The sequence below is a fragment of the Mesoplodon mirus genome (assembly GCF_964341445.2).
Source record: "Mesoplodon mirus genome assembly, chromosome: 2".
NCBI classification, from domain to species: Eukaryota; Metazoa; Chordata; class Mammalia; order Artiodactyla; family Ziphiidae; genus Mesoplodon; species Mesoplodon mirus.
In genome coordinates, this window is record NC_138977.1 from 156,827,867 (window position 1) to 156,852,975 (window position 25,109).

Consider the following 25,109-nt stretch of genomic DNA (forward strand, 5'->3'; position numbering starts at 1 on the left):
TAAAATAAATTTAAAAATTAAATCCTAAGAGCACAAATGGGCAGAAAAGCAAATCTGATTTCCTGTCTGATTTAAACTGAAGAATACTGAGTTCATTAACTGTAATACATATATAATCTCAAGTAATAGCTAAGAAAAATGTGTCATGAGCTCAGCTTTATACGTTCATATTTTTAAAAATTTTTTCAATGTAAATGCTCATCAGCTCAATAATAGCATGAATGTGCTTTTTGACATGCAGGTGTTTTCCAATTATATCTTAAAATCAGCTAACAAAAGCAGGTCGAGAAAGTAGAAGATGCAGTCTTCTGTTTTCAGTTTTTTCAGAACTGGTTTTATGAAAAAGTCACTTTAAAGATTTGGTTTTAATTTCACGAGAAAGACATCTGTATTGAAATAGTGTGCAGCTGAGGTCCTCTAGTGTCACAGTTGAATATGGCATCAACTTTTAAGATTTTGTGAAGTGTGTGTGTGTGTGTGTGTGTGTGTGAGAGTGTGAGAGAGAGAGAGAGAGAGAGACAGAAACAGAAACAGAGATACAGAGAGAAGAACAAGGACAAGAGATATTACTACCTTAAAGTTGACTCAGCAAATGACCTCAGAAAACTAGGTTCTTATGTTTTATTTGTTAATCAATCTCAAGGAAAGTTTTTCTTTGTTTTTAAGAGGGGAGGGGTTTGCATTCTTTCATGTGCACATAGTTATCAATGTAATTGTAGTTGTTTTAAAGTTTGGAATCTTTTCCTTTTACGTAGTTGGTTTATTTTTTTGCAGATGTTAATGAAAACTATTAATTCTTAATTGTTCTCATCTCATCTTATTTGCTTACTACTGGCTGTTGTGGCACTTTAATATGGGAGAAACTATTTGATAAAGTAGAATAGTTTATAGATCAGTTTAATAAGAATTCTTTATAAATAGTAACTTCTATTGTTTTTTTTAATATACTTCATGGGGAATATCAACTTATTGCTTTATTTTAAAATATGGCTGACAACCAGGAAGTACCAGATATATGAGGGAAGAAATAGTTTGAGAGAAAGAGTCAAGGGAGGAAAAAAAAATTTTAAAAACTTACCCCAGAGGAAATGAAGATAACATACTTTTCTTCCCCCTAAATTAAAAGAATTCTAATAACTATCCTCAGAGAGACTCAAAAGAATAATATATCCATAGCCAAAGAACAGGATGTATTGAAAAGGAACAACTGGAGACCAGAAAAGAGATCTTGGAAATTAAATAATAGGCCATGCTCATAGGAATATAAGTCTAAGAATAAAGTATAAAAGAATCCTGAAAGCTTCCACAGAGGAATAACATGGTATCTACAACAAAATTAGAATCAGACTGATATTTTCTCACCATTAATAAAGAACACTCAAAGGCAATGGAGAAATTCTAAGTTTAGAGACAATAATAAGACATTTTAAGACATGCTATGCTTTAAAATATCTACTCATGCCACCCTTATGAAAAATTTTCTCATGACTATATTCTAGCTAAATAAAAAGGAAACACAAAAAGAATCATATGAGGTATAAAAAATGATAGTAGCTGATAATAACATTCATGAATAGAGTTATAAAATTATAGTATCCATTAAATCCTGATGACTGAGATATTTTCTCTGGAGAGCTAGGGGTTAAGTGGCTTAGGTTTTTATTTCTTTCTCTGCTTAGTTCCATGGTAAATTTTTACTATACATAGTGCAGCAGTGTACCAAAATACTTCCCATCTGTCTTAGAGTAAAAGCCAAGGCCTAAATGGCCTCACATGATCTATCCCTCTGACTTGCTACCTCTCTGCCCTCATCTCCTCCCAGCCTCACCCTTTGCTCATTCTACTGCATACTGCTTCATTGCGTTTTTTGGTGGGGTTTTTTTGTTTGTTTTTCTTTTTTGAACTGCTATGCATTCTTCCAGTTAAGACTTGCTTACTGTGCCCTCTGCCTGAATTACACATTTCCCAGGGAACTGCATGTCTTTTTCATTTCCTTTAGATTTCGGCACAAATGTCAGCTCAGTGAAGCCTTCCTTGATCACACTGTATATATAAAATAGCAACCCACATTCTCTCTTCTCTTCTCTACTTTTTCTCCTTAGCACTTAATCGCTATATATCATGTTATATGTTTACTTGTTTATCTGTTTAGCCTTCAAGAAAGGTGCAAAGGTATCTTTTATCTGTCTTATAAAATTTGATAATGTAAAATAATATAAACAGTAAAAAAAAAAAAGAGACTTCCTTGGTGGCACAGTGTTTAAGAATCCACCTGCCAATGCAGAGGACATGGGTTCCAGCCCTGGTCCAGGAAGATGCCACATGCCGCAGAGCAACTAAGCCCATGCACCACAACTACTGAGCCTGCGCTCTAGAGCCCGTCAGCCACAATTACTGAGCCTGCATGTCACAACTACTGTAGGCCGCGCGCCTAGAGCCTGTGCTCTGCAACAAGAGAAGCCACCACAATGAGAAGCCTGCGCACCACAACGAAGAGTAGCCCCCACTCACCACAACTAGAGAAAGCCCGCGCACAGCAACAAAGACCCAACACAGCCAAAAATAAGTAAATAAACTAATTAATTTAAAAAATCAGGAGTTAGGAAAGGAAAATGGGGTAGTATGTTAATTATATCATCTTGCATAGTGAAGAGTTAATTATAATTATGTAAAAGTCTAACCACCAGAAGAGTTGAAAACACAAACTGCTAAAGATGGTTACTTCTGGAAAGTCAGACTAGGATGAGAAGAGAAAGAGATTTTAACTTTTCATCTCTTGTTCTTTCTTATGGTTTTAATTTAGAGGAGGGAGTCATAGTGCAATTATTCTTTTTTTAAATTGTATTTGGCCTACTTTTTATGTCAAGTTTATTGCGATTAATTTACATACCTTAAAATTTACCCTTTTTAGTGTGCAGTTAAATCAGTTTGACCAACTCAGTCCTATAACCATCATCAAAATTAAAAATAGAACAATTCCATCATGTAAAATTTTCTCATACTCCTTTGTATCAACCCATTCCCTCCACCCAAGCCCATGACAATCAGTGATCTTTTAACTTAACACTTTTTATTTAATGTGGGTTCCTTGTAACCTGAATATAATCAAGTCTGAATTGGTGAGTTTGGAGCAGTTACATTTAATGTAATGGTTGATATATCTGAATTAAAATCTGTTAATTGGGCTTCCCTGGTGGCGCAGTGGTTGAGAGTCCGCCTGCCGATGCAGGGGACATGGGTTCGTGCCCCCGTCCAGGAAGATCCCACATGCCGCGGAGCGGCTAGTCCCATGAGCCATGGCCTCTGAGCCTGCGCGTCCGGAGCCTGTGCTTCGCAGCGGGAGAGGCCACAACAGTGAGAAGCCCGCGTACCACAAAAAAAAAAAAAAACAAAACAAAGTTAATTGTTTTCTAACTGTTCCATTTGTTCTTTGCTGGCTTTTCCTTTTATTTGCCCTGCTTTTTGCCCTGCTTTTAGGTTGACTTTTTTTTTTATAATTTCATTGAATCTCTATTATTAGCTTGTTACTTACACCTTTTAAAAAATTAATTTAGTTGTTACCCTCATATTTATTTAGTTTTTTAAAGTCTGATTTAAAGTGTAAAAAAAAAGTGGGGGGAAGAAAAGAGATCTATACCCAAATGTTAATATTAGTGGTTTGGGGATTGGGTTTGAATTATTCTCCCCTACTTTTCTGTATATTCTTCCTAACTTCCTATATGAATGATGTTTTATTTTAAAAAAAAAAAAAGGAGAGGGAGAGGAAGAGAGAGAGAACAAGACAAGAAACTGGGCATCCCTGTGGAAGTTGGCTTAAGAGAGAATAGGATAAGAAAGAAATGTTTGATAAATTACTGGAGGTTGCTTTGTGGATTGATCTGGAAAGTAAGCTCATGTCTATCTGCTATAAAATACAGCTATTTTTCAGGGACATAGGTGTTTTGTCTTGAGCAATATATGTGGTTTTCATTGACTTAGTTCTGCCATATATCTGAAAGTGTCCTGATAATTTGGCAAAGTCCAGCCTGCTGAAGCTCAAGGTCATTTGTATACCACCAATATTAAACTACTTTCGTGGAAGAATAATACTTCAATTGGAGTAGCCTTTAGAAAACTGTACGTTCTTTGTCAGATCAATTCTGTTGTAAGCGGAAAATCAAAAATATGTTGAAGTAGATAGTTTAGAAAACGTGTAGAGTTTATTTTCTCTGAATAGAGGAGGTACAATAAAAATATAGCTCTTTGGGGAATTCCCTGGTGGTCCAGTGGTTAGGACTCTGCACTTTCACTGCTGAAGGTCTGGGTTCAATCCCTGTTCGGGGAACTATAATCTCACAAGGCACGTGGCCAAAAAAAAAAAAAAAAAAAAAAAAATATATATATATATATATATATATATATATATATATCTTTGAATTTTATCACTGAACCTCATTTTATTTCTTAAAACAAGTCCTATATCTGCTTTGTAATTGACCTATTGATCTGTGACTCTTTTGTTTTCTTTGTAGATATTCAAAGGTTTTGTGCATAGCATTTGAGATACTTCAGGGCTTGCAGTATATGAACAAACATGGTATAGTACACCGGGCACTGTCTCCTCATAATATCCTTTTGGATCGAAAGGTAATCAACAAATAGTATATTAAATATTTGCTTTTTATTTCACGTTGGAAGCTACTGAAATAAGGCCCACTCAGTTAATCAGAGGGACTGTAGAATTAGAATATGTCTTAAGAGTATTCATAATGAAAAGATTATATGAATGTAATATACTTGTGGTTGTTTAAAAAAAAAGTATCTCTAAATTATATGAATCCGTGTGTCTTTCACATGCATTATTCTTTTTTCCCAGACCCATTTTCTAACTTCATGTTTTGTTTTTCCTTCCATTCATTTTCTAAAAGATACACATTGTGGCTTCCCAATCCACTCCTTCTCTGAATTTGCTTTCATCTTAAGAAAGATTCTCTGACTATTTACATAGAATATTTTTCTCATAGCACAACTGAACTGTGTTTTCTCCACTTTTTTCTTCTTTCCTGCTTCCTCTTTTCACTTTATTCCTCATTTATTTTCATTGTTTACCAGTTGTTCATACCTAGCTTCTTTTTTTAATTGGAGTGCTGATTCTCTACTTGGAAATCTTATGGGGGATTTCTAAGAAGCTAGTCAACCTCTAAGAGAATTATGGGTAGCAAGGTGGTATTTTTTTCAGGAATAATCATAATTTCATTCTTTTTCATAAGCATATAAAATAGTTTTGAGGAAACTTTTTCTGGGGAATTATTTTTTGTATTAGTAGGATTATTCTTTTTCTCTGACTTTCTTCTAGACTTTCAGTATATATACCCTGTGATATTAAAAATAAAGATAAAATGGTGCTCATTAATTTCATACTAATGGTAGTAGAGTATCTAACTGTCTGAATTGTTTTAAAATATAAATGTTTTGTAATTCTGGGAAATAGAGTTCTTGAGAAAAAGAAAACAACTTTTAAATTGACTATGTTTTTTTAAAGTCAAACATCTAAAGGGGGAACAACTTAAGGGACTTATAAAATTTGTTTTGCCTTTTAAGAATCTTGCTTTTGTGATAATTATGCTTATTCTCAAACAGTATAAAAAATTGTTGGGAATCAAGCAGATTCACTAATATCTTGATTTGTGAACTGACCTTTCCAAGTTAAAAACGTCCATGTCAAGTTTAAATTATAACATTTTGAATGGACTTGCAACTCCCTGAAAAAATTTTCTTTTGTGAAGATTACCACAATGTATTCTAATTGAGGATTCAAGACAACTAAGAACATTTTTTCTATTTAGAGAAGCCCAGAAAATATAAGCAGCAAAAATTTTTAAATGTTGTCATTTTGATATATATATATATAAAATATGTGCGTGTGTATATATGTTTGTAATGAATATAAAGCAGACTTCAAACACTGACAAATAGTTTTTAATAAAATTATGGCAAATTAAAATATAATATTTTCTTAATGTATCTGACTATATGATAGTGTCCTTACTTATAAAATGTATAATCATAATTTTCCCTGTCAGTGATATTAAAACATTTTATAATGATTTTTTTCTCCCTTTATTATTGTAGGGACATGTTAAATTGGCTAAATTTGGACTTTATCACATGACAGCATATGGTGATGATGTTGATTTCCCAATTGGGTAAGAATTTTTTTTTTTCTGAGTTCCGGCTTAAACTTTCTAATCTTTAATGAAGTGTGTGTATTGTTAATTTATTATTTTTGACATAAAACTACCTTTTTAGAATTAAAAATATCTTAAATTTCCATATACTTCTAAGAGTAGACAATGAGTTTTTCCCAGCATACAGAAGGTCCCTGATGTTGATCTTTCATTGAATTGGTAGTGAGGCTAGCAGATTATTGACTTTCTTCATTTTATAATGCTTACTAAAATTAATTTTATTTCATTCAGAATTAGGTAAATTTAAGGCAAGAAGGCTGACAAGATTCTCACTTAATGATAATGTATATTCCTCAAAAGACAGAAAAATCACTCTCATATTATCTTCTAATATTTCTATGTTTAATTCCCTGTTCTTTAAGATGTAATTGTACGTTAAGCTTCAAGTTGAGTCACTGTAGCTATCAGAGGGAATGGGGTGGATTCTCTAACTGAAAGTCTGTGTTTAAGTTTGGAGAGGTTCTGATATGGAATTCCAGATTTATGTTAACCTCCAAAAAAGGAATGAAAGTTAATTTCATCCTGGACTCAATTGAATGCTTTGATATAGATGTTTGTATTATATTTATTGTTTGGTTGATTTTTAAACATGTTAATAATATAATTCTTTTATAAGTGTTTAATTTTGACATTATTTTAGATACATAGAAGCTACAAAATAGTACAAAAATGTCCTGTGTAGCCTTAACTCAGACTTCCCAAATGTTAACATTTCACTACATTTTTTTCTCTCTTTCTTTTATCTTACACATATATGTGTATTTGTGTATAATATAATTTTTTTCTGAATTATTTAAGAATTATTAGTGTATATAATGGTCTTTTACCCCTCAATACTTCAGTTTGTATTTCCTAAAGTAAGGAATTTTCTTACATAACCACAAAACAATTATCAAAACCAGCAAATTAAAATGTTATAATACAGTTTTCTAGAGACCTTAAGCATATTTCTTAATTGCTGTGAGATTCTGTTTAATAGTATCGATTTGTGTTTTGCTCTTTGGGCCCCCTAGAGTCAGTTCTGTCACTCCATTATTGGGAATTATGGTTTGGAGTCATGGAGTATGTTTCTGCAGGAAAACATTGCCTAAAAACTTAATTAGATGTTTTTAAAAAAAGATCTCATTTATAAATTACCTTTTATCTTTGTAAGTTAGCTTATAGTTTTGTCACTTAAAATTTTCATTAGCTTGGCCATAGCTAATAATCTTAAAATAAATTGTTTAGTCATTCCTTCCTTTATTTATTAAGAAAATATTTATCAAATACATTTTCTTATGGCTGCTGGATATACAAACATGGATAAGATAGGTTCCCATTCTTCAAGAAGCTCATTGTTTAATGGGAAATTTTCTGTTTTGATGGCCTACTTATTAATGTGCATAAATTCATAGTCTTATAGTTTTACATACCAAAACTTGTGGTTGTAGGCAACAAACAATTGTTTTCATAAGCACAAAAACAATATTTTATAAAAATAGCCTACGCTCTATTTGTTTTAAAAACAACCTTTTGAAATAATAAAATTCAGTTCATAATAAAGCTCTGGTATCTTCATCATATGTAATAATTGCCTTTTAAAATAGCTTTTAGGCAGCTGTAGTAAATGTGTTTCTTCATTTTGTCTAAATTTGTATGAGAGAGAACTCCAAAAACAATACAAACAAAAATTACTTTAATTTTTTGCCTTTTACTAAAGGTTCTTTAGGTTATAGTGATGAATAGAAGAAAGGAAGTGATTTTTCTTAAAGCACATCAAGGATTTTGAAGAGTTGTGTTTGAATTTAAAATGCTTGGATGGAATTGGTCTCATGTGCCATTTGGTTTGGCTTACTTTGAAGTCTTTGACCCAAAAGGTCTGACCAGAAAGTATCAAAGAGCAAAATGTGAAACATTAGCCAGGAAAAATAAAGTGATCAAACAGCTAAGTCATGAAAGAAAATATTTACACCAGAAGAAGCTTGCAGTTGATTCAAAAGACAAATATTAAAGAACAACAAAGTAAAATGTTAACATCTGTTTCAAAATATTGTAAAGAGTTAGAAATTGGACATTCATTTTATTTGGCCAGTAGCTTAATACCTTGTTAAAGCATCAGACAGATGGTGAAAGCCACTTACATTTATCTCACCAGTCATACTCACGGCAGAGTTCCAGTAAGAGTGTTAAAATGCTATGCTAAAGAAGAGACACTTGTTGAAAGGAGATAATTTACATTAAAAAATCCTAAGTTTTATTATTTTTATTAATTAACAAGTCCTTGATAGAAAGGAAATTAGAATTTTCGGAGCAAAAGTCACCTCTATACTTCCAGAGATCACCAATCAGAAGTTTTAGATATAACAATTTACCCATAGTATTGTTTGACTTTTCACTACCCATGAAGTTATTTTGGGGTTAGATGTGCTGGAAATCAGGATTAAAAATGAACAGTTTACCTTCTGGATGTATCATGCTAATGATGACACAGCTAAGACATTGCATACGTGTCATATTTTTCATTTTTATAATACTTCTTTATGTATTCACTAATATTTATAACAGTTTTGTGAGGTAGGCATTATTATTCCTATTTTATAGATTAAGAAACCCAAATCATATATAGAATATGTGATAGGACTGAAGTTAGAATACAGGTATTATAATATTAAGTTCATTGCTTTTCTACTAGACTTCACTTGTCTCCAGAGATTTCACACATTCATTTAGAAGATCAATATGATCACCTTAGGGTAAAATGACATCATAGTACAAATTTATGTGTATGAAAATGTGCCTCTTTAGTTATCAAGGAAATACAAATTAAAACTACAACGGTGTGTAGGTCTCACCCACCAGATGGCCAAACATTAGAAAGTCTGTCACTGCCGTCTAACAAGTGTTGGAGAAGTAAGCAGTAGGATCTGTTGTACACTGCTCGTGGGAGTATAAATTGATACAATCCCTTTCAAAAAACATTTGGCATGATATTATAAAGTTGAAAGTGCACATGTCTTATGGCCTAGAAATTCAATCCTAGGTTTATTATACCCTTGGGGAAACTTTTGCAGATGTACACATAGTATTTCTAACAACATTGTTTATAATATAAAAAGACAGGAAATAACTTAAATGCCCATTGACATTAGAATGAATAAATTATGATATATTCATAAAATAGAAGTAAAAATTAATGACTTAAATCTACATGCAACTATATGGATGGCTCTTTTAAATAACAGTGATTAAAAAAGCAAATCACAAAGGAATACCATCAGCATAATTCCAATACTATAAAGTTCAGAAATATGCTTGACTAAACAATATACTTTTTAGGGTTGCAAACATATGGTAAAGCTATAAAGATATGGAAGAGAATTATAAACACAAAAATTCCAGTTGTCTGTTCCTTTTGGGGGATACCAGGGAGGTATAATTAGGGAGAAGCAGAGAGGGACCTTTAGTGATAATTTCATATTCTTTACTTAAACTTCTTGATAGGTACATGGGTATTCTTTTAAACTTTATTCTTTATACCTTATTCATTTAATATTCTGTCTTTTGTATTTACTAAAGCAATTTTCAAAAAACTTGTGTTGGTGAAGGTAAGGGGAAGTAGGCACTCATATTGCTTATGAGAAAATAAATTGCCATAACCTGAAAGGGCAACTTGGCAACATGTATCAAAATTTAAAATGCATCTACCTTATGACTTTGTAGTGCCATGTCTAGGAATTTGTCTTTCGTCTACACATACACATTCATGGGAAAAGGAATATTTGTAACATATCCATGTCAGCATTGTTTGTAATAGCAAAAGAGTGGAACTTCCAACATATCCTTCTTCAGAGTTGCATCAAGTAAATTAAATGCATCAATACAATGAAATTATTGGCAGTTTTCAAAAAGAATGAGGCAAATCTATACTTATTTTTTTAGAATGATCTCTAAAGTATATTTTGAGTGAAAAAGGGTACAGAATAATGCATATAGTATGCTTCCCTATGGGGCAATGATGATGGATGATAAAGTTTATTTATACGTACATATGTGTGGGCGACTGGAGTACAGAGATGGGAGAGAGTCTTACCTTTCAATTTATATATTTTTACAGATTTTGACATTGCTACTGTTCAAAAGAATAAATACTATTTTCAAAGATAATATATGCTTTAAATAAGAGTTAAGTATAAAGAGAAGATAGGCAGTAAGGAAGAAGGAGAAACGCCTGGAAACCTAGAAAGCTGCAAGAAGTCAATTTGTTAACACAGAGGAAAGCAAAGAAAGGAACTAATATTGCAGAGACACAATAGGTTTTAAATTATTTGAGACTCATGTATTTGCTCTTGATTCCTAGACATAAAAGCCTGTATTATGGTTAGTTTAGAATTCTTCCTAGAAAGAGTTGTTCATTTAATTGCATTGAGCTTTTACATAGGTCGTACTGTACTGATAGTAAAAACGTACCACTACATACTTCTTTCCCCCTTTCTAGCTCACAGTAATTATTCATTTCTAAAATATACCATTTTAGGTATCCATCATACTTGGCGCCTGAGGTAATTGCGCAAGGAATTTTCAAAACCAATGATCATGTGCCAAGTGAGAAACCATTGCCTTCTGGCCCTAAATCAGATGTCTGGTCTCTTGGAATCATTTTATTTGAGCTTTGTATGGTATGTATAAAGAAATAGTAAACTCATAAAAATAAATTGTGTGTTTCTTAGAAAAGTATTTTTGGATGCGAAGGCTATTTAGTAATATCAATAGCATGTTTTTGCTTTGCAAATTGACTAGATAACAGGGAAATAAATCTCACTTTGACTTTTTTAAAAATCCTGTTTGACAATTTATTAGTATATTATTTTGGTATATCTAGAAATATTGACGCTTTTATTAAGTATTAAAAATTTACACTGTACTAAGTGTAAAAAATTAAGCATATTTAGAAACATTTACACTAAAACTGCTTACATGCTTTGGTATGTTTATGCTCTCTCTCCCTTCTGTGGTATTCTTTCTTCCTTAAATCCCTTCTCCTCTCTTATTCTGTCTCCTATAAGACTGACTTTGTAACTGAGTTGGCTTTTTATGAGGCCTTCCCGAAATATCCTCTATATTTATTAGGGTAATAAAGACTATACAGCTATTAAAAACAAAGGAATTAAAACTGCAGTAGCTTAAAGAACACAGATGTTTTTCTCCCTCATGTAACAGTCCACAGAAAGTTAGGGTGGGCTCTGTTCCACAGCATCATGCAAAAACTTGGGCTATCAGGAATGGCTCCACCATTCTCACCACCTGATTTCCAAAGATGTTCTCTTTATCCTCTTTTTTAGCCATAAGGAAAGGAGAGGAGTGAATTCATGGTAACTGTCTTTAAAAAGATTATGTAAAAGTTGCAGATATCACCTCTGTTTTTTTCACTAGTGGCACTTTACTCATGTGGCCACATGTAGGTTCAACAGAATACAAATGCCTAAATATTAAGAAAGAAGATCAGGATGGATTTGGAGAGACAACTAATATTTTGTCGATCCTCCCTCCAAATACCTGCCAGGGTTAGTTCCTGTCTTCTTTTCTCTCCTTTTCTATTTTAGCATTTCTCATGTTTGTCTACATGGACAATAAGGTCTTTAGAGGCACACATTTTTATTATTCATCTGTTGTTCTGTCTTCCAAGAGATTTTTTTTAACATCTTTATTGGAGTATAATTGCTTTACAATGGTGTGTTAGTTTCTGCTTTATAACAAAGTGAATTGGCTATATGTATACATATATCCCCATATCCCCTCCCTCTTGCGGCTGCCTCCCACCCTCCCTATCCCACCCCTCTAGGTGGTCACAAAGCACTGAGCTGATCTCCCTGTGCTATTCGGCTGCTTCCCACTAGCTATCTGTTTTACATTTGGTAGTATATATAAGTCCACTCTCTTACTTCGTCCCAGCTTACCCTTCCCCCTCCCCGTGTCCTCAAGTTCATTCTCTACGTCTGCATCTTTGTTCCTGTCCTGCCCCTAGGTTCTTCATAACCAATTTTTTTTCTTTTTAGAATCCATATGTATGTGTTAGCATACAGTATTTCCTTTTCTCTTTCTGACTTACTTCACTCTCTATGTCAGAATCTAGGTCCATCCACCTCACTACAAATAACTCAATTTCATTTCATTTTATGGCTGAGTAATATGCCATTGTATATATGTGCCATGTCTTCTTTATCCATTCATCTGTTGATGGACACTTAGGTTGCTACCATGTCCTGGTTACTGTAAATAGAGCTGCAATGAACATTGTGGTACATGACTTTTTGAATTATGGTTTTCTCAGAGTATATTCCCAGTAGTGCGCTTGCTGGGTCGTACGGTAGTTCTATTTTTAGTTTTTTAAGGAACCTCTATACTGTTCTCCATAGTGGCTGTATCAATTTACATTCCCACCAACAGTTCAAGAGGGTTCCCTTGTCTCCACACCCTCTCCAGCATTTATTGTTTGTAGATTTTTTGATGATGCCCATTCTGACTGGTATGAGGTGATACATCTTTGTAATGTTGAATTGCATTTCTCTAATGATTAGTGATGTTGAGCATCCTTTCATGTGTTTGTTGGCAATCTGTATATCTTCTTTGGAGAAATGTCTATTTAGGTCTTCTGCCCATTTTTGGATTGGGTTGTTTGTGTTTTTGATATTGAGCTGCATGAGCTGCTTGTAAATTTTGGAGATTAATCCTTTCTCAGTTGCTTCATTTGCAAATATTCTCTCCCATTCTGAGGGTTGTCTTTTTGTCTTGTTTATGGTTTCCTTTGCTGTGCATAAGCTTTTAAGTTTCATTAGGTCCCATTTGTTTATTTTTATTTTTATTTCCATTCCTCTAGGAGGTGGGTCAAAAAGGATCTTGCTTCGATTTATGTCAGAGAGTGTTCTGCCTGTGTTTTCCTCTACGAGTTTTATAGTATCTGGCCTTACATTTAGGTCTAGAAGATTAATATTGATAGTAGTGTAAGTGATTGAGAAGAGAGAGAGGAATGGCAACTTGTTTTCAGTGATCTCTCCACCTGTAGTTCTAATTTCATAAGTCTTCAAGAGATTTTTTTCCTCTCTATTAAAAAATCAGAAAATCAGAGCCTCTTTTTCTCTATATAAAGACCAAGCTATCTTCTTAAGCCTTTTCCTTCTAAGTCTATTTAAATGATCATATAAGTTTAATTTGTTAATAATAAGAGAAACATAATGATAGCCAACATTTATGAAACATTTTCTTTATTCAGAAAATGCTAAGCACTTTTTTATACATCATATAACCTTCACTGCACCCTGTGTGGCATGTATAGTTAATATTCCAATTTATAAATGAGAAAAGTGAGGCTTAAGGTAGTTAAGTAATTTGCCCAAGTTATATAATTGGTGGTAGAAAGTCCAACTTGGCACTCGGTAGTCGCTCAGCACATGATCATTAAAGTTGTAAGTGTTTGATTCAAGACTCCATTCCAAGGAGCCCCTGAAGCCAGCTAATAAGGAAACAACTAAAATACAATGTATGTGTCTTATAAAGAAATATACCAGATGCTATGGGAACACAAAAATCGTTGTCTTAAGTCACTTTGGGAAGAGGAAGAAGTGTCATGGAATGTTTCTTAATGGAGATAACAGACTACCTGGATCATGCCATATAAGTAAGAATTAATTGGGTAGATGAAAGGGTAATATGGCATCTTGGTCTTTTAATCAAATAAGACTCCTGGAGTTCCCTCTAGACAACCAGGTATATGTAGGTCTCAGAAATGAAGAATGCTTGAGATCAAACTAAAATGTAATAATCCTTAGATATATGAAATGCTTAAGTGTTAAATATTATGCAAATTGTAAAAAATGTTACATGACCAGTGATTTTTCTTTAGTGGAGCCAACTCAAAAGATCTAATAAAACCTCTGAAGAGAAATAGAGGTAACTGATAAAATCATTTTCAGTGCTGAAAAAGCAAGACCTCCCTGGGAAGAATGATGTAAATGTTAACAAGAATTTCTTTTCTCATTTTATTTAGGGAAGAAAACTATTTCAGAGTTTGGATATTTCTGAAAGACTAAAATTTTTGCTTACACTGGGTAGGTGTCTCACAATTGATTTTATCTTTCAACTATAAATATAATCTTTAGTGACAGTAATTATGCATATTGAGAACATGTTCTTCAAAATAGTGGATACACTGAAATATCCTCACTTTCTTTAATTTTCTAATGATCAGTGGTAAGCATTAACAGGACAGTTTAAGAAGTGCCTTTGAAGTATTATAGGACAGCTTTCCTCATTCACTAAGGAATTATAATGTACATGGATATAATCTTAGCATGATCTAGCCAAGTAAACTAACTTGTGAAATCAAAATATGAGATTATAAAATTGTACTTCACTGTCGCAGTTGCCTTCAGGCAATGTATTGTAACTTTTGAGCTTTCTACTTGGTGAATCGTGTGTGAATAGTGACTGAGGAAGAATGTTTATTTTTCCTTATAACAAGCTCATGTATTTTACATGTATATAATCCAAATATTTTTCATTCACATTTATAAAAATTTGTGTAATCCACTTTAGAGTGGAATAATTTAAGCACGTGTGGTAAAAAAGGAGAGAAAAACAGTGATAGAGCACTTTGAGTAAAAGAGTGACAGATTGGTGTCCAGGTTAATAGGGTCTACAAATAAGGATTTGTATAGAATAATATTAGTAAATATTAAATAATAATGAATTGTAAATAAAATTGCATAAAATTTTATAATATTTACCACTTTAATATCAAAGATTGATAATATAGCTATTAAGGAGTCTTAGAGATCTATAAATGTTGTCTATAGGTTAGAACTTATACTTTTTTTTAAATTTAATTTTATTTATTTTTTTATACAGCAGGTTCTTATTAGTCATCCATTTTATACCCATCAGTGTATACATGTCAATCCCAATCCCCCAATTCATCACACCACCAACCCCACCCTCCACTGCTTTCCCCCCTTGCTGTCCATATGTTTGTAGAACTTATACTTTAAATCCCAGAGAAACGTGTGTACATTCTCCAAATTGTATTTAATAAAAGTAAATTAGTCTTATAATCATAAAAATGTACTGAAGCCTTTTTAAATAGTAATATGTATATATACATATATAGAGAGAGGGGGGAAGAGAGAAGGAGAGAATCTTTACCTCCTTGAATTACTGATTTAACTCACTATTTAAGGTGCTTTCAGTATCTATGATACAATTAATACTTAGTGTTTGAAGTCTTTATTTTTATCAAAGCATGTAAGGAAAGTTGAAAAACTCTCAAGCTTTTTAATATTCCAAGTTCTAAAGCTGCATTACACAATTAAAAAAAATTTTATTAGAGTTCAATTCCCAGTTAGTCTAAGTTAGAAAAGCAGCTTTAATTCATATAATTTTTCTGTTTTATAGACTGCATAGATGACACTATAATAGTTCTGGCTGAAGAGCATGGTTGTCTGGACATTATAAAGGTTTGTCGTTAATCTGTTATTGAAAATTTATTTATTCTGCATACTTGGGATTCAGTAGCAAACTATTTAAAGCTATGTTTATTTCTGTTTAGATATCTGCTTTTTCACAGAGTGACAAACTAATATGAATTTCTTTAAAGTCCAAATAAAGACTTTCAAAAAAAGTCAAAACATTGTAAAGCAGCAAACATTTAAGTAATATAAATTTTTAAATGGATTTTTTAAAATAATTCTTTTCTCTCTCTATTTACCAGGAGCTTCCTGAAAATGTGATAGATCTTTTGAAGAAGTGCCTCACCTTCCACCCTTCTAAAAGGTTGATCAAGAGTTTGGGATTATTACTGAGATCTTAACATATAAGTAGTTAATTTTTTAATACCAATGGGTTAAATAAGAATATTAACATATATAGTAATACATGATTGCTATTGGTATCATAATTGTTAATTATGGCTTTAATGTATGGTAATAAAAGAAGAAAAAATAATTAACTATGGTTAGAAAACTGGCATATACCAAAAGCAGTTACTAGTTCATTTCCTAGCCTCCAATTAGAAAATCAGCTAAACTGTGGAATGTAGATATGCCTAGATACAAATGGTATGAGAAAAATGAGAACGAAAGTTTATTGGCAAATATGTATTATAGAAAAGAACTTAGATAAATGGTGAGGTAAGTTAATAATTGTTGATAGTATAAAAGGATTTCTTAGAAGTTTTATTATTTATTTTCATTTGATGATGTCATTGTTAGCCATCCAGTTGTCCCTAAACTCAGTAAGTATATAATATTTGAAAATAATGTATTCTAATTTGTCTTTAGGAAAACATTTCCTAAAGAGAGGAAAGCATAGTTTTGGGTAAATATACCACATAAACTAAGAAAGTAGGAAGAAAATCAGAAGATATTATCAGTTTACAATTTTATTATTTAATTAAGGTGTTCAGTAAAGCAGGTATATGATGGTCAAGCTAAAAGTAAAAAATGCAGATGCTCATATGTAATAATTTTTGATAGATCGTAAAGTACAAAAAGCACAACAAAGGTAAAAAAGTCAGCATTTATTTACAGTCACTTGATTCTCTTTTTAAAGGTATATATCTAGACTCTAATAAGGAGAACTTTATTATTTTCTATGCTAATGAGGTAATTTTGACTTTTAACTATCCCTTGAAGTGTGCCATTATTCTAGGAAAATTTTAATGACTTTCATTCATGTTCCCTATTTTAAATATTTCTTAAGGCCAACCCCAGATGAATTAATGCAGGACAATGTGTTCAGTGAAGTGTCACCTTTATACACTCCCTTTACGAAACCTACCAGCCTGTTTTCTTCTTCTCTGAGATGTGCCGATTTAACTCTGCCTGAGGATATCAGTCAGCTGTGTAAAGGTAATGATAAATACAACAAAGGATGGAAGTAATTCTGGAAGTGATTAAAATATAACCTAACATTTTAGTCCTTTAAATTTAATTTCTTTGGAGCAAGAAATTTAAGAATCAAGGAAAGGAAGTAGCACCAAACAAAAATTTTTTTATTATGTAAACCAAGGTCTTATTTTCATCTCAAATCTTAATGCTAAAGTCAGATCTTCTAATTTCTAATGGAATTTCTACTACAACAATATTTGTATATCATATTTTGTAAAATTTATTTTAAATGATCTCAAAAAATCATATTATTGATAGGAAGTCCATATCATTATATTGCATGTTTGTAACAGAATATCACCTTTTCTCTTTTAATTCCTCTCTGAAGATTACAACTCTCAGAATGTGTGTTTTAGGGACACCAGTATGTTACCTTTATACTGAAAAATTATCAGGACATAAGTTGTGGCAGGAAATACTGAACATTGGTTCAATCAAATATTTATTGAGTTTCTACTATGTTCCATACACTGTATCTGCAAGTATCATTTTTGCCAAATGGGGAGGCAGACAGACATTCAGTCGCACAATTACTGTTATAAATGAAGGTTAGTATGCACGTAGTACAGTGGAAGCAAAGCCTCCCTGAGATATAAAGAAGGACTTCTCAAAAGAGGCAGAAATTGCCTCAAGACATAAAGATGGGACAGTGTGTGTTGGTTGCCTACCCAAGTGCTTTTTTCTGCCCTTCTTTCTTTCCTGCAGAGCTTGATATATCTCATATGTATATCCCATATGTCTCTGATACAGAGGGTAAAAATTACACTTTTTTCTCAAAGAAACTGAATACACAACCAATATGTATATCTGCATTTAATCCTCTGCATTTTGTAGTATGACTATTCTTTTTTTTTTTAAATAAGCAAGAGAATTTGCTTATGAAGCTAGACTTGGATTACCACCAAATGAGCAGATTTCCTCACCTCCCCTCCATAATCTTAAAAATTTATATATAGAGGCCTTAGTTGGGTTCAGTTGTGTATTCAATGCAGACAATCTCAACACCACTTGTCTATCTCAAGGCTGTATTCTTGGAGCAGCTACTGGGAGTGGGGAAGGCAAGCTGAACGCACATTCCAAGGACAGGGGAAGGGGTGGGAGCCTCCATTTGCCAGGGTCCAGCTTGACATCAACTGGCTTTCATGTCTTTTTGATGACCTCCTTCAATAGCAGGAATACATAATGGTGGGGTTCCAGGAAGGCCTCCCCAAGAAGTGCTACTCTGGCACACAGATTATTTTGAGCTAAAAATAAGCAAGGCCCAAAAGACTCATAAAGAACTTTTGGACTTTCCCCTAACTGTTTAAAAGAATTGAAGATAGAAGACCTGTTCCAGGAAAGAGTTATCACCCACAGATAATTACAGAAAATATGAACTCAGTGTGGTAAACAAGGAGCAACCTAGCAAGGCCCCTTTGATCAAAGTCCTCTCTGTGTAGTATGACTATTCTAAAGAGAATCTTATTATGTTCTTCAGGTTTTACTTTTTTATAATGTCAGCTATTATTGCCTGTTGCCTTTTAATAAAAACAGAAAGTGTGATAGCTTTTTAATTTTCCATTAATAGATATAAGTAGTGATTACCTGGCAGAAAGATCTATTGAAGAAGTGTATTACCTTTGGTGTTTAGCTGGAGGTGACTTGGAAAAAGAGCTTGTGAACAAGGAAATCATTCGATCCAAACCACCTATCTGCACACTCCCCAAGTAAGGAAAGAAAACTTCTCTTGGAAATGAGAAAAATCTAGTAATAACTTCTTTTTAATTTGATATATTTTTCTTTTGGTAGACATTCCAACTAAGTGATTAATGAAAGCAATTGGGAGTCAATACCTTGTTTTCTTGGCAGGAGTTCCTAATTGCAGAGTTCCCATCAGTGTTTTTATTATTTTAATAAATATGGTTTTTTAATAAATAATTTGTTTTATGATCTATTTGAAGTAAAGTTAATATTATGGAACATCTCACAATAGTTGGTGATCAATAAAAGAAAAAATATAGAAATCAGAAAGAACAGTAATGTTTAAGAGAGTTAATGAACTAGGCTAGTGTGCCCATTATGAGGAACTTTTTTTTTTTTATTTCTAATGATATTTTAAAATGTACTCAGTGACCTTATTGCTTGTGCTAGAGATCATCATGGTGCTAAATCACTGTTGAGAAAAATCTGCAGAACTACATAAGGTCTTGGACACCATCCTGTAAATTATCTAGAATTTAAATAACAATACAACCCTAAGGGCCAAAATTGTCACTGTTCCATTGCTCTTCATATTTATTCATAAAGAAGAGAACCTGAATCTCTTTCCACCAATGCCTTAAAGTTTTAATTTTAGATTTTAGAACTAGATTTGATCTTTGTAGGTAACTGTAGAATTCATCTGCTGATCATTTTTTTCTTCACATGTAAATTTTAGGTTAACTATTTGAATATACCACTAGCTCTCTACTTTTTTCCCCTCTTAAGCTGATTTTTAAATATTACTTTAATTATACTGTTCACACAATGAATTAAGTAGAAAATTAGGAAATAAGATGATGGAAATTATAAGAATAAATGGTTTGAAGGATATAAAAATTCTCAAAAGTAATTCTCTAAAATTCTAAACGCATTTATTATTCAGTATTCTTTCTCCTGAGGAGTTATCATCATTAGCATCTTTCTTTCTTGTTCCCTTTATCATTTTTTACTCATATAAACTTCCTCAGGAACACATTTACATACTGTCAGGAGAGTATTTTAATCATTGCACCTGCATGAGCAAAGAGTATAAATCATACTCTTGTATTCCTAAAATGCTTTATATTTATATACTGTATTTATACCAACTCAACATATATTTAAAAATGAAAATTTTTTGGAGAAATTTCAACTGACAGTTACTTTTTTATTAGCCCATTCAGTCTAAAATTTCTTTTTTTCTTTTGTTGAAGAGATTGATGATTTAGAATAAATTTTCTACAAGAAACAATAAATCAGATTTCTGTGCTCATTAAAATAATTGTTTTTTTAATCTCCTTTCAGTTTTCTCTTTGAAGATGGTGAAAGCTTTGGACAAGGTCGAGATAGAAGCTCACTATTAGATGACACCACTGTGACATTGTCATTATGCCAGCTAAGAAATGTAAGAATGGTATTTTGGCAAATTTGCTTCAGAACTTTCTCCCTTCCTTCCTTCCTTTTTTTTTAAAATAAAACCTTACAGATACACATGAATCCTTAAATTTCTGCCTGGTACTATAAAATATGTGAGAGTTTCTTTAAGTTATGTGCCCAGGAGTGGCATTGTTGGAAAATAGGATCTGTACATCATCAGCTTAGTATATGTTGTTATATTGTCTCTTCATAGAAGTGGCCTTATCACTTTATCTTTTTACCATCATTGGATAAGGGTTCTCATTTGTCCACATATGTGATAGCACATGGTCTTATCAAATTAAAAATATTATTGTTCTGAAAGGTGTAGAATGGTATTTTGCTATAATACTAATTTTCAACTTCCTGATTATAGTACAGTTAGGAGCCTTTTCATATTTTTTGCCATTTGCTTACCTCTCTGTACATTACTAGTTCATATCTCTTGCCAGTTTTTTTGCGTGATTTCTTACTGATTTGAGGACTTTTTAAAATGTATTCATTTACACAACCTTTGTTGGCTATACAGGCATACCTCAATTATCACACTTAGCTTTATTGCACTTCAGAGATATTGCATTTTTTACAAATTGAAGGTTTGTGGCAACCATGCATCAAACAAGTCTGTTGGCACCATTTTCCCAACAGCATTTGCTCACTTTGTGTCTCTGTGTCACATTTTGGTAATTCTTGCAGTATTTCAAACTTTTTCATTATTATTATATTTGTTATGGTAATCTTTGATTAGTGATTTTTATGTTACTGCTGTAATCGTTTGGGGGCACCACAAGCTATGCCCATATAAGATGGTGAACTTAATCTGTAAATGTATGTTCTGACCATTCCACCAACTGACTGTTCCATCTCTCTCCCTCTTCCTCAGCCTCCCTATTCCCTGAGACACAACAGTGTTGAAACTAGGCCAGTTAATAACCCTACAGTGGCCTCTAAGTGTTAAAGTGAAAGAAAGAGTTTCTCATCTCTCACTTTAAATCAAAAGGTAGAGATGATTAAGCTTATTATTGATGAAGATGTGTCAAAACGTGAGATAGTCCAAAAGCTAGGCCTCTCGCGCCAAACAGCCAAACTGTGAATGCAAAGAAAAAATACTTGAAGGAAGTTAAAAGTGCTACTCCAGTGAACAGTGGTCTTGATAGAAGATGAAACCAGCCACAACATTCACTTAAGCCAAAGCCTAATCCAGAGCAAGGTCCTAACTCTCTTCAATTCTGTGAAGACTGAGAGAGGTGAGGAAGCTGCAGAAGAAAAATTTGAAGCTAACAGCTCTTGATTCATGAGTTATAAGAAAAGAAGCCATCTCTAGAACATAACAGTGCAAGATGAAGTCAGCAAGTACTGATGTAGAAGCTGCAGGAAGTTATCCAGAAGATGTAACTAACATAATTTATGAATGTGGTACACCAAACAACAGATTTTCCATGTAGATGAAACAGCCTTCTACTGGAAGAAGATGCCATCTAGACTTTCATAGCTAGCAAGGAGAAGTCAATGCGTGGCTTCAAAGTACAGACTGAGTCTCTTGTTTGGGGCTAATGCTGCAGCTGGTGACTTTAAGTTGAAGCCAATGCTCATTTACCATTTTGAAAATTTTAAGACCTTTAAGAATGATGCTCAGTCTATTCTGCCTGTGCTCTATCAATGGAACAATAAAGCCTGTATGACAGTACATCTGTTTACAGCATGGTTTATTGAATATTTTAAGCCCACTATTAAGACCCACTGCTCAGAAAAATGATTCCTTTCAAAATGTTACTGCTCACTGACAATGCACCAGGTTACCCAAGAGCTCTGATGGAGTTGTACAACAAGACTAATGTTTTCATGCCTGCTAACATCCATTCTGCTGCCCTCAGATCAAGTCATTTTGACTTTCAAGTTTTATCCTTTAAGAAATAAGTAAGGCTATAGCTGCCATAGATAGCAATTTATCTGATGGATCTGAGCAAAGTCAATTGAAAACCTTCTGGAAAGGATTCACCATTCTAGATGTCATTAAGAACATTCATGATTCATGGGAAGAAGTCAAAATATCAACATTAACAGGAATTTAGAAGAAGTTGATTGCCCAACCCTCATGGAAGATTTTGAGAGGTTCAAAAATTCAGGACAGGAAGGAACTGCAGATGTGTTGGAAATTGCAAGAGAACCAAAATTAGAAGTGGAGCCTGAAGATGTGATGGAACTGCTGCAATCTCATGGTCAAACTTTAAATGACTGGTAAGGATTTGCTTGCTATGGTTGAGCAATGAGAGTGGTTTCTTCAGATGGAATCTACTCCTGGTGACGATGCCGTGAAGATTGTTGAAATGACAACAGAGGATTTAGAATATTACTTAAACTTAGTTGATAAAGCAAGCAGCAGGTTTTGAGAGGATTAACTCCAATTTTGAAAGAAATTCTGCTGTGGGTAAAATGCTATCAAACAGTGTTGCCTGCTACAGAGAAATCATTCATCAGAGGATGTGTCAATTGATGGGGCTGTCTTCATTGTTGTCCTATTTTAAGGAGTTGACAGGGCCACCCAACCTTCTGCAACTATGAGCCTGGTCAGTCAGCAAGCCCTCAGCATCGGGGCAAGACTCCCCCCAGCAAAAAGGTTATGACTTGCTGAAAGCTCAGGTGCCGGTTAGCAGTTTTTTTAGCAATAAAGTATTTTTAATTAAGGTATGTGTATGGTCTTTTTTTTTTCTACATAATGCTATTGCACACTTAATAGACTACAGTATAGTATAAACATAGCTTTAATATATACTAGAAAACCAAATAATTTGTGTGACTTGCTTTATTGTGATATTTGCTTTATTATGGTCGTCTGGAACCAAGCCCACAGTATCTTTGAGGTATGCCTGTATGTGGTGCATTTATGTTCTCATCTGTGGCTTTTCCTTTAATTTTTTTTTTTTTTTTTTGCGGTACGCGGGCCTCTCACTGTTGTGGCCTCTCCCGTTGCGGAGCACAGGCTCCGGACGCGCAAACTCAGCAGCCATGGCTCATGGGCCCAGCCGCTCCGCGGCATGTGGGATCTTCCCGCACCGGGGCACGAACCCGTGTCCCCTGCATCGGCAGGCGGACTCTCAACCACTGCGCCACTAGGGAAGCCTGCTTTAACTGTTTGATGGTGTCTTTTAATGAATAGAGTTCTTAATTTTATCAGTGCTTTTCTTTATAGTCAAATATGTTTTCATATATTTTGCTTATTGTAGCATTTAAATTTAATGTTAACATTTACCAAGGTTACAAATATATTTTTATGAAGTTCTTCTGTATATTCTTCTAAAAGATTTAGACCTTTTTTTCCATATTTTGTCCATTAATTCACCTGTAATTTTTTTTTTTTAGTAAGATGTGAAGTGTAGGTATCCAAAATCACACTTCATTCATAAGAAATAATCCCTTGTCTCAGCACTACATATTGAATAATTCACTCTTTGGTTTTTTGATCTGTAATGTCAACCCTCATGTATGTGTGGATATGTTTCTGAGCTTTCTATTCTGATCTTTGACCTATTGGTATAACCTTAGCCAATAACACACTATATTAATACATAGTTTTATATGAGGTCTTGATGCCTAGCAGGGGAGATCCCCAATTTGTTCTCTAACGTGAACTCTCTAACATGGAGCTCTTCTATTTGATTTTTATAATCATCTTGTCATTTCATTTTAAAAGTGTAGGATTTTGATTAGAATTGCATTGAATTTGTAGAGAATTGATATCTTCAACATGTGGAGTCCTGTTTCTTGAAGATGGTGTAGATATACCATTTATTTAGGTCCTATTTTATATCAGAATTTCCTTTTTAGTGTCTATATATGTTATCAGATTTATTCCTAAGATATTAAATTGTTGGTCTTATAAATAGGATGTGTGTATGTGTATATATGATGTTTCTTACTCTGAAGTTGTTTTGTTTGAAATTAATATAGCTGTTCCAGTTCTCTTTTAATTAGTGTTTCCATGGTATATCTTTATCCCTTTACTTTTAATGTATCTATGTCTTTATACTTAAAGTTGGTTTCTTTTAGACAACATAGAGTTGGATCTTTCTTTACTTTTTTTTTTAAGTAAATTTATTTATTTATTTATTTTTGGCTACATTGGGTCTTCATCGCTGCGCACAAGCTTTCTCTAGTTGCGGCTAGCAGGGGCTACTCTTTGTTGCGGTGCGTGGGCTTCTTGTTGCGGCAGCTTCTCTTGTTGCGGAGGCTTCTCTTGTTGTGGAGCATGGGCTCTAGGCACCCGGGCTTTAGTAGCTGTGGTGCATGGGCTCAGTAGTTGTGGCTTGTGGGCTCTGGAGCGCAGGCTCTGCAGTTGTGGCATACGGGCTTAGTTGCTCCGTGGCATGTGGGATTCTTAACCCCTGCACCACCATCTTGTTTACTTTGAGGGGTAATTTTGCTGGATACAGAATTCTAGTTTGGTTGTTTTTATCTTTCAATACTTTAGACATTTCACCCCACTCTCTTTTTTGCTTACGTGCTTTCTGGAGACCCGTCTGATGTAATTTTTATCCTTTTTAATCATAGTTATTTATATAAAATTCCTGGTCTGATAATTCCAAAATATCTACCATATGTGAGTCTGGTTCTGAATGTCTTTCTTTTACATTTTAGCAGGCCTTACAATTTTTTTTGAAAACCCAACATGATATATTAGTAAGAAGAACAATTGTAAATAGACCTTTAGTGCAAGATTTCCTGTTTATCTAGTTGTTGTGTAGCTTTTCTGTCAGAGGGTAAAATTTTCTCAAGTGTCCTTGTTCTTATCTTCCTTACTACCTTTGGGTTTCCCTGGAGACTCTTTTATATA

The 25,109-nt window shown here is 33.4% G+C and overlaps 1 protein-coding gene across 4 annotated transcripts in view; it reads left to right on the forward strand.

The window, feature by feature from the left end:
* The window catches only part of TBCK (TBC1 domain containing kinase), a 231,950-nt gene that overhangs the window by 42,222 nt on the left and 164,619 nt on the right, over positions 1-25,109 (forward strand). For 3 of the 4 annotated variants that reach the window (XM_082606857.1, XM_082606856.1, XM_082606858.1), the window contains exons 4-12: positions 4,512-4,626; positions 6,112-6,185; positions 10,741-10,882; positions 14,248-14,308; positions 15,651-15,712; positions 15,967-16,028; positions 16,956-17,104; positions 18,711-18,849; positions 20,168-20,267. In XM_082606857.1, the coding sequence (XP_082462983.1) occupies positions 4,512-4,626; positions 6,112-6,185; positions 10,741-10,882; positions 14,248-14,308; positions 15,651-15,712; positions 15,967-16,028; positions 16,956-17,104; positions 18,711-18,849; positions 20,168-20,267 (904 nt within the window). The remainder of the gene's footprint in view (positions 1-4,511; positions 4,627-6,111; positions 6,186-10,740; positions 10,883-14,247; positions 14,309-15,650; positions 15,713-15,966; positions 16,029-16,955; positions 17,105-18,710; positions 18,850-20,167; positions 20,268-25,109) is intronic. The other variant, XM_082606859.1, reaches the window with a different exon arrangement.